Source organism: Cnephaeus nilssonii (assembly GCF_951640355.1).
Source record: "Cnephaeus nilssonii genome assembly, chromosome: 6".
Taxonomy (NCBI): Eukaryota; Metazoa; Chordata; class Mammalia; order Chiroptera; family Vespertilionidae; genus Cnephaeus; species Cnephaeus nilssonii.
Genome location: NC_137077.1, coordinates 58,460,381 through 58,478,551, shown reverse-complemented (window position 1 = coordinate 58,478,551; position 18,171 = coordinate 58,460,381). Strand labels below are relative to the sequence as shown.

The window sequence follows — 18,171 nt, the reverse complement described above, 5'->3', positions numbered from 1 at the left end:
CTTAACATGTTAAGCGCCAAGCCTGTTTTGTCTTCCTTTCCATTTAGCCCGCGATATCCGATTTCACCGATTTGCTGGTGGCCAGAGACTGACCAAACGGAAAGTATAGTGTCAGTTACCGGTGACTGACAAGGCGCTTAATGTGTTAATCAATCCGAAAAGAATCAGAAGAGCCCCATTCAATAGAATCAAAGTAATTAATTACTGTGTTACAAGAGACAAATGTCTGGGTGACCAAATTAGTTGTGACTTACCCTGTGTGTCATTGGGCTGAATAGTGTCCCCTCAGAATTCATATGTTGAAGTCCTAACCCTTAGTATCTCAGAATGTAATGATATGGAGATAGGGCCTTTAAAGAGGTAATTAAGGTAAAATAGTCACATAGGTGTGCCATAATCCAGTATGACTGGCATCCTTATAAAAAGAGTTTAAGACTCTAACACAACAGAGGGACAACCATTTCAGGACATAGTGAGGAGGCAACCATCTGTAGGCCTAGGATAGAGACCTCAGAAGAAACCAAACCTGTGGATACCTTGATCTGGACCTTCCCAGCCTCCAGAACTGTGAGAAAGTAAGTTTCTCTTGTGTAAGCACCCAGTTTGTATTATTTTGTATGGCAGCCCTAGCTGACTGTGGATCTCAATATCCTCAATAATACATCTTGGATCTCAAGTTCCCCAGCCAGAAAGGACACAAGGATTTGAGAAGCCAGCATGAATACCTGGCAAGAATAATTCTTCAAAGTCTTTCATTCATAGTATCATACTTTTTATTTTTTTTTACTTGTTGATCCATCTTCTTGTTGGGCATTGCCCTTTTTTTCCTTTTTTTGCTATAATTTTTTCTTCATTACGAGAGGCAACAGTTTCCAACTAAAAAAAACCTATAATTCATGTTCTGGAAGAACATTGCAAATTAGTAGCTGCCTCTTTTATTTTATTTTTTAAAATATATTTTATTGCCTCTTTTATATTTGCCATAACTTGGTGACCTTTTGGTTTTGAGGGGTGGGAGGGATGACTACCCTCCCTGAAGAATTTGCAAACTGACATGTGATAATTTTCTAGTATAGAATGCAATCTGGCTTTACATGTAGCTTTGCAATCTGTGTTTATATATAGTTGTTACCATTCACTACTTTAAAACCACCACGTCTACGTGTAACTGGACAAACCATTCTGAGGGCTAAGATTTATGTAATGTAAAATTAGGAGTACTGTGAGAGCTTTGTCAGTGGAGAAATTAAACCAAATTGACAAAATACATCATCTGCCAGATGTAAACCAGTTGTCTTTCATGGATAATTTGCCTTACAGCCAATTTTGTGCAGCGAAAATGCTTGTAGCAAAGATGTTTAAGGTGAAATTACCTAGAAGCCAGTCAACAACTCCTTTGTGGGTGCCCCCTAACACTATTGTATTTGACAATCTCTTGACAAGAGGTGCCATCATCACTGACTGCTCTGTCCTCTTCTTCCTCATTTTATTCTTTTCTCATTCCACCCTTATTTCACAGCACCCTCTGCCCTTACATCTTGGTTTTCATATCTAGCCTTAATCCTACCACCCCTCTGACCCTGGCCCCACATTCATACTCCCATTCTTCCTCCTCACATCCATAGTCTTATCTTCTCTTTTTCAGAGGTATCCCTTGCCTTGTAGCTCTGTTCATTTTCTACTTTTTAAAAAAATATGTTATTAATTTCAGAGAGGAAGGGAGAGGGAGAGAGAAAGAAACATCAATGATGAGAGAGAATCATTGATCAGCTGCCTCCTGCATGCCCCACACTGGGGATTGAGCCCACACCCATGCATGTGCCCTGACTGGGAATCTAACGGTGACCTGGTTCATAGGTCCACACTCAACCACTGAACCAAGCCTGCTGGGCTCTACTTTTTATTATCTTCTCTATCAGTTGTCATTTTTGCCACCAGAGTCCTCTTGGTCATTAGAGCCTGACTCTCCCCATCTTTCTCTTTCTCAAGCCCACGCTCCTCTCCATTGCCAGAGCATTTGTTGCTTCTGGGCGTGACCATGCCCTCACTTTCTGTTTTTATTCTTACCTCTGGGAACCTGTCTTATAGCAAAGTGCTTTCCCCACTGATTCCACTTTTGTAATGGACTTTCACTTACCTTCACAGCCTGCCTCTTCTCCTCTCCCATGAAGGCACACTCAGATTCTTGGCCCCTTCCCTTACTAGAACTCAGTTTGTCTGTGACCTACATCTTCTCACCTGATGACACCCTTTCTCAGAACATAAACACCTACCAATCATGGCCCAACCTGTGAATCTCATTGGTTCATTGATCTTTTCTTCCCCAATTACTGATCTTCTCTACACCATCACAAGCAGCCTCTATTTCTTTATCGTGACTCAGTCTGAATTAATCCTCCATATTAAATGGAGGTCAGCTTCACGCAATCTTCCTGACTGGCCTCTTCGCTCCCAGCCATCTCAGACACTGGGGGCTAAAGCCTGTCCCTTTCAGCCCCATGGTCAAGGGAAGCATTTCTATTGAGCTCAATTTTCATGTCTGGAAGAAGTTGGTGGAGATGGCTTTAAATATTTCTACCATGGTCAAAGCATCCAGGAAAACGTTGGGGAAAAGATCCCCATGCTTCTCAGCCACAATCATAAGGCATCCCAAGAGTTAATGAACGGGAAAACTCAGAGGAGGAGGAGGAGAAGAGAAAGAAGAAGGAGATGAGAAGTTTCCTGAGATATATATAGGGTGCAGAAAACTAAACTTAACCTCAAAGACTGTGGGCTTACTTCCATCCAGGAGAGCTGTTTCCATAAACATCTGAGTTTTTTTCTTTAGAGAAAAACATGTTAACAAGAAATTGAGGGATTTCAGGGGTCAAAGAGACCCAAGAAATAGGTCCAAATAGACCCTTGCTTCTCAACAACTCTCAGGAGACTTTGTAAGAACTAGTGACCTGGAAAATTATTGTATGGTAGATAGGCATCTATGTGGTTTAGGGGCTTCAGTAAGCAAGGAATTCCCCACACCACTAAGCAGGTTGACTGTCCAAGATCTAGATTCAGGATAGGCATGCTTTAAAGAGCAGCTTCCTGGAAACACTGGACACTCAGCCCAAGAACCAACCCAGGCCTATTTGATTGCATTGTCCATAGTTTCAGACAGTTTGACTTCTGGGTCTCTGACTGTCATCCCAGAGTGGGGCCAGTAGAGACCCAGCAGCTTCCCAGGTACTTGCCATTGATAAGGAGGCCAGAGAAAGCAATCTGTGCCTGTGGGAGCATGCTCAACTTTAGGCTACAAGAAAGAGCCAGAAAAAGAATGCAATCTCAATGACGGAGTGAAAACTAGGCGTCCCAAAGCAGGAGAGCATGCTGGGGGGTGGGATAGGACAGAAAGAAAGGAAGGATTCCCAAAGTCAGAGAGAACCAACCTGCCCAAGCAGTGAATTACCCGAGATTTGGTAAGACTCAGCCAGTTCTGCCACAGAACACAGGGTTCTTCCGAAGGAAAATGGGGAAAAACATAAGGAGCTATTTTCGGTGACAAACTGGAAGGGGCAGGAAGTCCCACTGCCAATAGCCAAGTCAGTACCAGCTTCTGTGCAGAGCCCAAGTTCAGATAAAAATAGAGTTGACCTTCTGGGCTTTCAAGATCCTGAAGCTCAAGAGGCACATGCAAGTCTTAGGGTTAAGTCATGGAAAGAAACAGGGTATTAGGCAGAGCTTTCCAGCATCTGAGAAGTCAGAACAAGGAGGAACTCCAGGTCTAGGCTTGGTTTTTCATGGGAAATCCCACATCTACAAGGCCCTTATCTATCCAGGTAAAAGGAAAGGGACAAGGGCTGTATCATGCAACTATCAAGCAAGCCCTGAGGATGGGAGTAGTCCTAGCAGACACAGGGGTGATGAGAACCCTGAGAGTCATTCTGACAAATATGTCAGATTTCCATGGTCAAACAGATAAATTTCCCTGGAAACATACAAGAAACACAACTTTTTATCACAGTTGAGTTGGGTCTGTCTTCTGGGAATGCATGGCCTGTTATAACAGTTGTGAGTGCAGGAAGTCAAGAACTCAGAGAGCAAAGTGATAGATACCCTTTGCCTAGGCCTTCAATATCAACTGGACATGCTCCCATAATGTCCACAACCCCTGAGGGTGTGGTTCCCTCGGTTGTCCAATATGACCTTTACTGGTCTTTTCAAACTTAAGCAAAAACTCAGGGATGTTAAATAATAAGCCCAAGGTTGCCCATTTGGTGAGGCCTGATGTCTTGAGAGTATATGGCTTTCATTCCTATTCCTAGTTGAGATTGTATGCTGAATGTAATGCTAGAAAATTTTGTTATTTGCAGTTCCAAGAAGCCAAATCTTTGTGGGAAAACAAAATGGAGTTGTATCAGTAGAAACTTATTCCAATTTACCTGTTTTTATTTTAAATATTTTTCTTTATTGATTTTTACAGAGATGAATGGATAGGGAGAAAGAGAAATACTGATTGGCTGCCTCCTGCATATCCCCTACCGGGGATCAAGCCTGCAACCTGGGCATGTGCTCTGACCTGGAATCATACCAGCAACCTTTTGGTGCATGGGATGACGCCCAACCAACTGAGCCACACCAGCTAGGGCCCAATTTACCTGTTTTAACATGACAGTACAAATATTCATTTTTATTATGCATCAGTTATAGAGCTTAAAAATTAAAAAGACTTCACACATCAAATTGAAAGCACTTCTTTAATGTGGGTCTTGGAAAAATCAAAATAAACTGCAGCATACAGCTGGACAATCCTCTCCCCTGCTGGCTAGAACTGACAGCAACCAGACTATCTCAGATTGTGCTAACATAATAATTCTTCAATTTTTTTTTTTAAAAATTGATTTCAGAGAGGGAGAGAAATAGAAACATCAATGATGAGAATCATTGATTGGCAGCCTCCTGCGCACCCCCCACTGGGGACCAAGCCCACAACAGGCATGTACCCTGACTAGGAATTAATCAAACCATGACCTCCTGGTTCATAGGTCAAGGCTCAACCACTGAGCCACACCAATCGGGCAGACTCAGATGATTTATGAAATTGGAGAAAAAAGACAACATAATCCATATCTGCTGAAGACAGAAAAAAGGCTTTAAGTGTAAGGCTGTGAAGTTATGCTCATAAACACATGTAAAAGTCCTATTTGTTAGTATATAACTGGATTCTAGTATCCAGTATGAAATTTTAATTTTCAAGCTTACCATCACACCAAGACTTCTGCTCCAAGTCTTTCATAGGAGCTAGGGAGAAAATGTACACAAATGAGCAAGTATTAATTTGACTTGTACTCCTCATTATTCTTTTGCTAAAAATATGTAAATATATACCTTATAATAACTTCAAAAGCTGAATTTGAACCTTTCATTGAAGAAGTATTTTATGGGCTTATAGAGCACTCTAGTTGTCCATACTAGAAAACACTACCTTATTTTGCAAAATCTGGAAGTTTATACCTCCACACCCATTAACTCACCGAATCCTTGCAAGGAAATGATATCATTTTATGGTTGAGAAAACTGAAATTCAGAAGCAAATGTCTTGTTTAGAGCTAAATGTGGTGACATGGTTCTAAATATGCTTCCTACCATATTTTAGTCTGCCAATATACTACTCAATTATCTATGATTATTGATGTTCACTGTTTGAATCTGCAGTATTACTTCAACTTATGCAAAAGACACATGGCTCAAAATTGAATGTAAATCTGAATTTTATAAATTGAAGTTTTATCTTATTAAAACCACTTAATACTTAGAAGTCCTATGAGAATTCCATTTCAAATTAAAGAGAATTGTAATTTCTCCATATTTACAAAAAAAAAAAAAAAGTTTTTCCCCTGAATGAGAGAAATTCTAAAATCCATATTAGTAGGTGGCTTTCGCTTAAGTAATTTTCAGGACACTGATAATTCACCACAGGAATGAAGGAATTCAGGGGATGAACAAAATACCTGAGTACCTTGAGCTTCCTGTGGGAAATGAGTTAAAAGGACATGATGCGATTAATGCTGATGAACTCAGAAAATTAAAAAAATACCCACTTGACATAATAGAAAGATGGTTCTCACTATAAAGAATTAAATACTTTCACTACTTACAGGGAGAACTCAAGGTCCGAAGCAAGCAGGCCCAGGTGAAAGAGTGAAGGCTCACAAGCAGAACACTTCAATACATGTCTAAGTTATTTAAAACCTAGTGTACCTAAGAATCAATACACAGAGGAACGATTACAATGTCTGTTAATGTACAATGTTCCTTTATGTTTTAAAAGAAAATAAATACTATAAAGAAGTTTTAAGGAGTGGCTTCTGTTTAAGGTGTTACAAAGTTTAAGAATCCTGAAAGATTTTAACTAAGAATTAAAAAGCAAGGAATATTCAAGGTTTAAAACAACAGTTTGGGAAATGTTAAGTATTTTCATTATTTAAAAAAATGTAAGAATAAACATGATGGGAAAAGGCTGTTGGGATGTTTCCGTATTTATTATTTTCTTTTGTGTAGACTTAATTCCATTGCTTCACCAAACTATATAGAACAAGCCAAAAGTTCCTGATATGAAGGAAAATTCTGAGCAAAATGAGCACCAACTTGAACCATGATTTTCTACAGTAAACATAGTTAATCAGTAATACAATTTAAACATTCAAAATATGATTTTGTGCATATTAAAAATATGCACTTATATTTACAGCATTTCCATTTAAAAGAACAATTTCCAGAGATAACTGTATTCTTAGCTGCTTTGTACGATCACATTTAATAGACATTTCTAGAAAAAAATGACATTAAAAACCCACTTGATTTTCCCCTTTGAAAGTCTAGTCTGAAATATTATGTCGTTTTAATTTTAACAATTTACACATTTTCTGGATTCCTTTAATAACCTTTTTTCTTTTCACAACCCTGGCTGTTTCCAGGCTCCCAAAGGCAGAGCTGGGATATAATTATACCATGGTAGAATGTGGGATGAGAATGCATATATTTGTTAAAAATAATTTTTGTACTGTCTGTTTTACATTACCAATTTTAAAATTCTTTACCCCATCATTAGTGCAAATAAAGCTTGATCAATATTTTAATTTTGCCATGTATATTTATCTTTCCAATTCTGATATTTAAAAACCTATCTATGTAGCTTATAAAAATTTGAATATACTAATTCAGTTTTAAATGAAAGTTTTGTTGCCTGAGCTTTTTGGAAATTCCTTTAATACATAGTAAATATCAATTAAGCACATGAAAAATATACAGATTGAATTGAAATGCCCCCCCAAACTAGAATAATGCTCATAAAAAATCATATGTATTTCTCATTAGAAAAGTCTGATAAAACAATATAGTATAGTTCTGCAACTTAATATATGTCAGCATGATGCAAACAAACTCTTTTTTCTTTATCCTCTGGTATTTGAAAGAATTATTTGGGAGTTATCAACAAAATTACATTTTGAAGACAAGCTGTTTAAAAACAAAAACAACTTTATTTTATTGTAGAGTAAAAAAATATTTTTTAAAATTTCCAGTTCACTTCTTTGGCTCCAAAAATGAAATTTTCCTTTCCTGCTCACTCTTCTGAGATTTTAGCAAACTTGTTTTTCCTTCCCCTAACGTAAAAGAATTCTTCACATTTCTACCTTAAAAAATAAACTGGGAGACATGTGTTCGTCTACACTATACAAGTAGGGAGGGTGGGAAGCAGGCAGTAATGAAATGCATTGTCTGTAAAGAACTTAATAAAACAGACTCAAAGTTAGCCTGCTTTTGATTATCATGATGCACCAGTGACAGTACATTCCTCCTCTCTGGGGTAGAAGGCTTCTACTGGTATGCCTCCCCCACCCTCTTTGGTAAGCCACTGAATGAGCCCCCTCTCCCCGCAATTTCTCTTCTGGTTTCTTATGTCTTCATCTCAATGAAATTACATACTTGATGAAAAAGCACTGTATCAATGGCTTTAGTACTTACTGATCTTCTTTATGCCCAAATCAATGGTTTTCATATCTAGTTGCTAGGAAAGCAAGAATAAAAGGACTACTGAAACCACACAGATTATAAATCAAAGTGAGACATTTAAAGAAAAGATCAGGCTACTGCTTTTTCATAGTTTAATTAAAGCTAAAGTATAGGTGAAGGAAAAGTCCTGAAAATAAGGGATGCATTTGGGAAAATATAAAAAGTACACTTAAGTTAGATGGACAAGATAAGAGGGAAACTGCCATATAACATTTAAATTTAGTAAAAATGGTAATAAATGTACATAAATTGAATTTCAAAAGGGAAAGGTTAATCAATATTCCAGCTGGTATCTTTCTTATTCAAAACTCAAATACTGAGCTGAAGGTACTTTGGAAGCAAAGTTATTAGACTGAAGAAATCAGTAATGAGTATACCACATAGTTCACAAAGTACCGTCCCATAAAATACATGAGCTCATGTGAGCACTCAACAATCTTGGGAGGCTCTAACAGTGGGAGGTAGTACATACATTTGAGGAAAAATTATTGACTCCACCACATCATAATCATGTGAACTTGGGAGTATTATTTAACTGCTTTGTACCTTGGTTTCTCCATATGAAAAATGGGATGACTGTCCCTACCTCATAGCTATTGTGGTAAATGAGAAAACAGATATAACACTTTAATATAAAAGCCGGTCCTTGGTGAGTACTCAATAAATGCTCCTGTTATCATTATTTTTACGGGTAAAAAAACATACTTGGAGAGATCAAAAGTCATATGATAGTAAATAGAAAAGCTAGAAGAAGAATTCTAGAATGGATATATCCCTACTACCCTATATTACCGATGAAGATGTAATTTTAGAGTATAGATTAGCCTTTTGCACATTTTTTACAGTTTATTTTTTGCAGTTGATCATGTCATTTGAATTTGACAAATTCCACTGAATTAACAACATCATTTCCAATGAAAAAACATACTTCTTTTAGTGGTAATAGTTAATTACAGGCATTAAAAAGAAATGGTCTCTATGGACAATTAGGGTGGAGACTGGAATCTAGGGCTAGAAAAAGTTAATTTTAGTGTTGTTTTTTTCAACCTCATAAAAATGGAAATATAGTCTATTGGTTGGTAGAGAGCAGAAAGACTGCAAGCTTTGTAACTGCAGGGATATTTGTTTACTCTCAAGACTCTAGAAGTGATTAGTAGGTACACAAACACTGGTTTAATGAATGTTTACATTTAAAAAACCAACTTAAAACATGTCCTTAAACAGTAGGATTCACTTTGCTCTGACATGCTTTCCTTTCCATCTTTAACTATATGGTAACTATAAAGTCTTGCATATAATCAGTCACCTACCCATAAAATAGGGGATTTTTTAAATCAAAAGATTCAAAGTAAGAAATAAAAGACTAAATAAGGCCTTGAATAGCTTTATTGAAATCTGTATAAATAAACATGCGCATTTCAAATGTAAACTCAAGTGAACTCAAGTGCAGACAAAATTTTAACCTCTGTCATGCAGGAGGTTAGTTTACATTTAAAAAAAGTAAAGAAAAAAGAAAAAGAAAAGAAAAAAAAAAAAAGAAAACCACCCCTCCCTCAAAAACAAAACAAAACAAAAAACAAAAAAACAAAGCAGCTTTTAAAATACCAGGATGTAAAACCAGCTTTAATATCAAGGTATAAAGCAAAGCCATGATCAACATACCTCATTTATTTTTCCTGGTCAAATGCATTTCTTAAAACTTTTAAATGCTAACATAAATAAATAATTTACCAAAATGTGCACTCACAGAGTGAACTTTTATTTACAATACACAATTTATAATCTATTGTATTTGATTAGTTCAAGTGAAGAACATTATACTTTTTGCTTTAATAACAGTAGGACACAAAGCAATTTCTCAGGTAGTCGATATGTGAAATGTGCCCCAGCATTTAGATTTTCTATTAAAGGCAGTATTGTATGCCAATTTACAATACATTCTTTTCAACTAGATCAAAGGGAAAGCAGCAAATGAAAAATGTTTCAAATGTTCACACATATTTTTGGCATCCTGGATCCTTAAATGTGGTGAACTAAAATCAAATTCAAGGTTTGTATGCTTTATATGCTGTACAGGTTCTGACTCTGGAACATGCAAATGCCAATTCTCTTATAGCAAGTTACCTTCTGAGAAAAGCTGTAAGGCTATGGTGAATTCCATCAGGAACACACAAAGAAAGTTAACAGACCTACCTTTAAAGCCAATTGTCCAATAATGATTTAAAGGCCAGTATATGAAAAAAATTTCTCATCCTAAGCTTGGTGTAATTATTACTATGGATACAGAATACTATCAAGTCTGTTCTTATATTACAATAATTGGGAGAGCTAAAAGTTGCCAAATGACCAAAATATGGGGTAGAGAAAAACAGACAGCAAAAATTTTAATTTGGGACCAACACCAGATTAAAAATATGCATTTTAATACTAAGCAAGTAAAAAAGAATTTGAATGTCTAAGGAATAGATCCCAATAGCTGCAAAAAACACATTTAACTGAACAATGACTTCAGATGGAGCATGAAATTTAGAACCTGTTTCCACAGTAGCAGTAAGATGATTTTAATGATACTACAAAAGGAAATAACTTTTTCAAGATAGTTTCTTTTATCGTGATTTGGTTTTTTAATAGGCCCACACTGATTACCAGGGATAGTTTGAAAATTTGGTTTTCCAAGGATACTACTGCAGTATTTATGCCACATTGATACTGCAGCTAAATATTATAGTAGTATATGTGGCAGCCTAATGCACATGAACTAGATTATTCAAAAACTAAGTTCAGCCATAGTTTTCTTGCAGTATTATTAGAGCAAACAATGACCAACATCCACAAATTTAACATTTGTCATCAATTAACTCACATCCAAAAAATTAAAGAAAACATAATTCATCAAAACAGCAGCAAACTTAAAAGGGATTTATTTGTGATTTCCTATATATATTTAGCTTGTAAATACAAGACTGTAAATGTATTAAGAGACAATTTCTGTTAAAGTTTTCATTGTGTTTCACTTCAAGTACTGCACAAGTTAAAATCTGATAAAGGATTTACATTCAGTTATCTGAAACTCCCCATCTCAGACGTTTGTTTAATGTGGTGGATAACTTCATTTCAATTGATACCACCAGCAAGAAAGTCTCTCTTTTATGGCTTCTAGGACTTTCATTAGTTAGTGTGCATACAATTTTCGTTTTCTATGTCATTGTCATTATCATTGCTATCTTCATCACTTTCTAACGGGATGCCTGCGGCAGCTGAAGCACCTTTAGTTTCTCGGTCAAGAGGGAAAAAGCCGGTTCCACTGAAAGTGTCTTGCCTCTGGTAGAAGAGTACGTATGCTGCTTTGGACTGTTAAAACAAGCAAAGGCTGTTAAAAAGGTCATGATTCTCAAAGGTCACATTACATATAGTATGAATTTTTACCTGGCAACCAATTTTGGTGATAGGGCATACATCAAATATAAAAAAACCACACAGTCAGATGGAAGTTACAAAAATTGATTAAACAGAAGATTACTTCTACTTATAAAAATAGAATGGTCACTGGAATTTTAACTTTTTTATTCTCTTCTAAGTTAGTTGGACAGGTGAATAAATACAACAATGTAACAGATTAACCTAGTTACTCTAATATGAAATAGAATTCTATGCCTTCTTCCCTCCTGTCTCTAAGGAGCTTCTTTCTAATACTAATCACATCATTCCATGTTCGCTATAGAGTCCAACTTCTGTCTTAAGGCTTTTGTTCCATCAACCATCACTGTGTATCCTGAAGGAGTCCTTATTTATCCGACTTCTTGACATTAAAATTCTTCCTCAGCCAGAATGGTAGTCTAATATTTATCATTTACTCTCCTGCACACTCAATTCACTATGACCTAACTGCTGCCCCAACCATTTTAATGAAATAGTTTTCACTTGGGTCAATAGCCTCCTATAAACAAATTAAATAAGTGCATTTTTTAGTTCTTTTAGTCAATCTCTCTGTAGCATTTTATGCTCTACTACTACTCTTCCCTCCATCCAACCATTTTTAGCTTCTGTGATACAACTTAGATTTTCTCTCTCTATGGTTTCTTTTGACTTTTCTGTGGGCTCATTAAATCCTGTCCTTTAAAAAGAAATTACGTTCTGTCCTAAGCCCATCACTCTTTCTCAATCTATATCTTCTCACAAGGTGACTCATTCAACATATGGCTTCAACTGCTACCTAAGACCCACAACTCAAGCTTATAACTTAAGCCAGTTCTTACCCCTGAACTCTAATCCAATTAGTCCAAATACCTAAAGAGTATTCCACATAGCTATCATACAGGCACCTCAAACTTCAATGCAAATTTTCTTTCTTTAGTTCCTATTTTGGTAAATAGTAATTTTTTCCTCTTTGCATCTCTATTCATATTTGTATCTTCATTTATATCTAATCTTAATCAAGTTCTTTTAACTCCATCTGGTAAATCTCATAAATCCATTCTCCCTTTGTCTATACAGTTACTACCACTAAAGTTGACACACACTATTATATTAGTTTGAGGTGGACAATACAGTAGATTTAGAAGCTTTTACTGCTTAAATTACATGACAGCCTCCCTTCTGCTGGAGGCAGAACATGGCCTTTCTGCTTTTTTCAGTGCCTTTCAATCTATCTTCTATAGTGTTCTCAGACAGATGTTAAGATGCAAATTTAATAATGTCCTATTACTTAACAATCACCCAATGCTTCTCACAGCCTTAAAAACAAAAGGGTCTAAATAAAAGAAAGTCACCTGTCTTAATCTGAGTTTCAAATTTAGCTAATTTCTGCCCCATATCCCTAACAAGAATCTTTTCTTTCAGTAATACTGAATTATTTGCTGTTTCCATCTTCTGTCATGCTTCCTTACTGTTGTAGGTACTGTTCTTTTTGCGTAGAATACTTTGTTTCTTTTGTCTAATTTACTCTTATTTGTACTTGCAGACTCAGGTTAAACACTACTTTCTCTAGGCAAACTTCTCTGCAGTGGTCCTGTCTCCTTTAACCCCAAATCACATAAGACAGCTGCCTCCTTTCAATGCAGTCAAAATATTTCATAGCAATTATCATATATAATTGTTAATTTACTTATCTGTCATCTCTAGATTGTAAACCTCTTGAAATGATATTTGTCTTTTAACCTAGCTTAAATAGTTTTAAATATAGAAGGTACTCAAATACTTGTTGACTAAATGAAGAACCATTATTATTAAGATGCAAGGAAACATCTAACGCATCTATTATATATAAACAAAATATTTATTTGAAGGCAAGATTAGAGCAGTGTTGTCAAAGACTTTGAAAAAGGATGTAAGCTATTTCAGGATTGAAAAGTGAGAGACATGACTTGAAATCAGAAGTCTAAATATGAACCGGAAGTACAGTCAATTTAGGCATATACACATTTTAAAAAATATTAGAGTTCAAGTCTGTTCTCTATTATAGCTATAAGGAGATAAGCAACAGTACATAATTTACATATATATATATATATATATATATATATATATATATATTTTACATATACATAAAAAATAAAACATTTGTAGGGAAACAATTCAAAATTATGTCTCACCTGTTCATCCAATGACAGGTTAAATCCATGTCAAATAAATGGGCCCAGAATTTTATTAGTTTACAAAGTTGAATAATTTAGGTTGAAGGATTTTAAAGTATTATAAACTAGAACAAATGCTAGTCTCTGCCCTCAAGGAATATATAATTTAAACTTAGAAAAAAAGGGAAAGCAGTCAGCACTTTACACATCAACAGAAAACTTCTGTATAGAAAATATCACATGAGTAAATACTATATTTCTCAATTTTTATAATATTGTGATCAATAAATAAAACTTATAGAAAGGCAAAATTCATAGAAAAATAAGCTTTTATCAAGCAAATCTTAACTTTCTTCTTAGAATATACAAGTCATCTTTTTATCAGTCAGTATCTGCTCTGATGGGAAGCAAAACAAATCCAGTATTTTGGCTCTGGCTATAACTGATAAACTGATGCAAGTGTGACTAGATGTAGCTTCCTAATTTTTCTGCTATTTAGAAAATATTAAAGTAACAAATACGTAGGGTTAATTTAAAATATATATATAAAACTTCTTTTACCTAATTATGTAATTTTGAGTTTAACTGTCATAAAGGATAAGATTTTACTTTTAAAATCATATATATAGGAAGACCCTTAAAGGACTTTTTTTTCCCTACTTTAACATTCTGACTTTAAGTAGTCTAGAAATGTCTGAGCCTATTTTCTAGAGAAAATTTCTTATTATAAAAAGAAGTTATTATTTTCCTTAGAAAACTCCAATTTTCATGTTGAAAACTACCAGGAAAATTTTCACGTTGCAATTTGTACTTTTAAATTTGTTAGTGGGCAAATTTAGAAAAGAAATTTTCACTTAGGGGACAATTTTACATTTCTTTAAATCAGAGCAAGTCTCTCTTAGCTATTAGACTTGCTAGAAGACAGACTACAGTATCCCATGGGCCTTTTAAAACAGTGGTTTTCTTGATTTTCAGAAAATAAAAGACATACTTACCACAATCTGGTCTTCAGATGCAGTTGAGACACTACTGTCATCAAAGTAGTACCATTTTCCATCATCTTTATTTTTTGCAAAAGCAGTATCTAATGAAAAAATATAACCACTTCCATAACTGAAATGATTTATGGTTTCCTGGGGGAACCATTTAAACCTTAAAATCATATGAGTGAGGAACAGCTATTAAAATCATATGATAATCATCTATGTAAGGCCTATCTGTTACACATTCAACTGATTTCATTGATTAAAAGTTTTTAGAATAATTTCCTAAAATCTACATGCCTATGATACTTTTCATAAGATGAATTTATAACTTTTTTTCATCTCAAGGACAAACAGAACAGATTTGTTATTTATTTTTTTTAGATTTGTTATTTTTTTTTAAATTCACAGAGTAACAATACTAATGACAACAAATGGTAATTAGCACTTATCACGTACCAGGCAGTGTGGCATGCACCTTTTATGAATTATTCATAAAGAAAGCATTGTCATTATTATTGTTCCAATTTCAGAGATGGAGAAAGGGAGGCATCTTGCCCAACAGTGTAGCTGTTAGGTAGCAGAGTTAGGATTCAAAGCCAGGTCTGTCTCTGACTTCAAAGTTTGAAACTTTAACTATAATTTAAATTTTCTATGACAAAATTTTCCAACAATACTAGCCCACTAATTTATAGTGGTTTTTACACTAGAATAATTTTCATTCTTTAATAAAAGTACAGAGCAAGAGAAAGGTAAAAAGTGGTTAATTTGCGTAAGTTTCAAAGTTTTGCTTCATCTTGAAGTTAAAAAAATTGCCCCTTCCCCATTCCATGTTTTGTATAAACTATTTAATAACTGAGGAAACAAAGTTGCAAAATGTGCCGAAAACAGTTATCTGCTGTCATAACTTCTAAAAAGTGACACTTTATAGGCCACAACTTCTAAATAATTCTGCCCATCACAAAACAAATGCATTGTTCTTCTGAGTGGAGCCTATTGTGGGCCATAAATTTGTCAATCTGAACTCACAACTGCTACCCTCAGAAATGAAAAGAAACATTGTTAGGCTCAATAAAAAGACAAAAATCTAACAATATAGTTTATAAGAGAGGCAAATCCTACAAAAAGGCACACAGAGTTTGCAAATTAAATGATAGGAAGCTAGATTAACTTTTATAATTCTGAGAAAAACAAAAGAAGCTCAAATCCTGGTAAAAGAAACAAAAGAGAAAGTAGAGCTACCCATTATTAACATAAATACAATTAATAATGTAAAACAACACTCTGTAGAAGTCCCGACAAATTCCTCTCAAAAACAGAATAAGCATAAAAAATGACCAGAAATAGTAATAATTTGAATACATTTGGTAAGCATAAATTATTAGAGAAGAACTCTATGTTTAGATAGAAAAATACCTATTTTTCAAGCACACAAACATTAAGGAACAGACCATTTATTAAGCCACATGAAAGCCTTAATAAACCCTCCTATGGATTAATATAATACAGACAATGCCTGTAACAAAATAAAATTCAGAACAAAAGAAGAGTTTTATAAAAACCATGCATTTAGAAAAGCATATAGCTGAAAATATGACATTCCAAACTTAATGGGATACAGATAAAAGCAGTATTTAAAGGGAAATTTAGAACTTTTATTATAGCCTTCAAGGGGGTTGGGGATGGGAGGTGGGGGGTATAGAAAGCTAAAAGCATTCAACTCAAAAAGCTGGGAAAGAACAACAGAGCAAACCCAAAGTAACAAGAAGAAAACTGTACTAAAGGGAAGAGAAGAAATCAATAAGATAAAACACATACATGTAATAGATAGAAAAATTAAATAAACTGTAAAGCTAATTCTTTGAACAGAGTAATAACAAAGACTTGAGAAGACCAATTAAAAAAAGAGAGAAAAGACAAAGGAAAAAAAAAGCTTAAGAGTACTATAAACAACTCTTCTCAAATAAATTGGAAAACATAGATATATTTTTAGAAAAATAGAAAATGCCACAATGTGCACTTTTTGGAAAAAGGAAACTGAATAGACTTCACAAAGCATGGCATAAATAAAAAGTTTAAGGCTGTAAAGCCCAGGTAAGAGAATTTTTACAGGTTAATTCTACTAGACTTACAGGAATAGTTAATTCCTATACAATGCTAGCTGCTTCAGGAAACAGATAAAGTATCCCAGCCTGTTTTATTAGGGTAGACATTTCATTTACACATTAATTATTACAGCATGCAGTTCCACAGTGTAGTGGTTAGCACAAATTAATTGTAACAATCCTAAATAAAATTAGTTAACCAAATCCAACAGGGTATATACAAAATACTAAAAGATAAGTTGGATTTTCCAGGAATGCAAAGATGGTTCAATGAAAACTCTATCAACTAAAGTGTGTAGACTGGTACAACCATCCTGGAGAGCCATCTGGAAGTACTTGAATACTCATGACCCAACAATCTCACTTCTGGGTATGTAGCTCAAAAAATTCTCACAAAGGGGAGCATAAACAATAATGTTTATCAGTCTTATGGTGTCAGAATGTTAAAAGGCAATTTGAATATCCATCATGAAGTAAGTAGAGAGATAAAATATGATACATGTAAGTTATGAGTGTTTAGGAGCAATGGACTACATGGACATTTCTTATGTTAAGAGAAAAAGATGAGATTTATAGCACAGTACCAATCATGTCATTTAATAATGATGCATGATCTACAGGAGCACATACATTAAACACATTAGAGAGGGAAGGGAAAGAAGAATGGGGAAGGATAGTAGCCCTGAATAGACAAGTATAAAAGTATGAACTGAGTATGAATAATTCAATCCTCTATCCTGATGTCAAAAAACATTCAAAAGCAGATTTGTTCATTAATCAATATTTATTGAACAACTACTACATGTAAGACACACCTCATATTTTCCCCTTAAGGAATAATAAATATCTTAAGGAAAAAAGTCTGGAGTTTTCAAACAACATAATTTTAGCAGAAAGGTAAACTGTCAACTTACAGTGTCCTCCTCCCATCCCTCCATAGTGGTTGGAAACAGCAATCAAATTATAGCGGCAAGGACCTGCATTTGGATTAATTAGGAATTCCGACATATCCAAGTCACTGTTTTAAAGACAGATCAAATTAGTCTTATGTTCTCCCGACATGTAATGAATTCTATTCCCCTCAGTCAGTGTTGTTTGACATACATATCTCTAAAGAAATTATTAAGAGACAAATCCTATCTAATAATAGAGTAACATGTAAATTATCATCACTCCGCTATGCCCACGATTGGGTGGCGGGAGGCTGGGGGGCGGGACTTGGGGTGGCCTATCCGGCCATTGAGAGGCACGGATCCGCTGCCACTGAGGGGGGCTACCCTGCTGTTGAGAGGCGCAGGGGGCGCGACTCCCGCCCCCTGTGCCTCTCAACGGCCAGATCCGCGGCCGCTGAGGGGGCCTGCCACGGACACCCAGCTGCGCCTCTCAACGGCAGGGCAGCCCCCCTCAGCGGCCATTGAGAGGCGCAGGGTAACCCCCCTCAGCAGCCGCGGACCATCAAAAGTG

The 18,171-nt window shown here is 35.4% G+C and overlaps 1 protein-coding gene across 5 annotated transcripts in view; it reads right to left on the bottom strand.

Moving 5' to 3' along the window:
- Positions 1 to 2,279: 2,279 nt before the first annotated feature.
- USP15 (ubiquitin specific peptidase 15) overlaps positions 2,280 to 18,171 on the bottom strand; it is a 103,449-nt gene continuing 87,557 nt past the window's right edge. For 3 of the 5 annotated variants that reach the window (XM_079775917.1, XM_079775919.1, XM_079775918.1), the window contains 3 exons: positions 17,622 to 17,725; positions 14,615 to 14,703; positions 2,280 to 11,397 (listed from right to left, as the gene is read on the bottom strand). In XM_079775917.1, the coding sequence (XP_079632043.1) occupies positions 11,215 to 11,397; positions 14,615 to 14,703; positions 17,622 to 17,725 (376 nt within the window). In that variant the 3' untranslated portion in view covers positions 2,280 to 11,214. The remainder of the gene's footprint in view (positions 11,398 to 14,614; positions 14,704 to 17,621; positions 17,726 to 18,171) is intronic. The other 2 variants (XM_079775915.1, XM_079775916.1) reach the window with 1 other exon arrangement.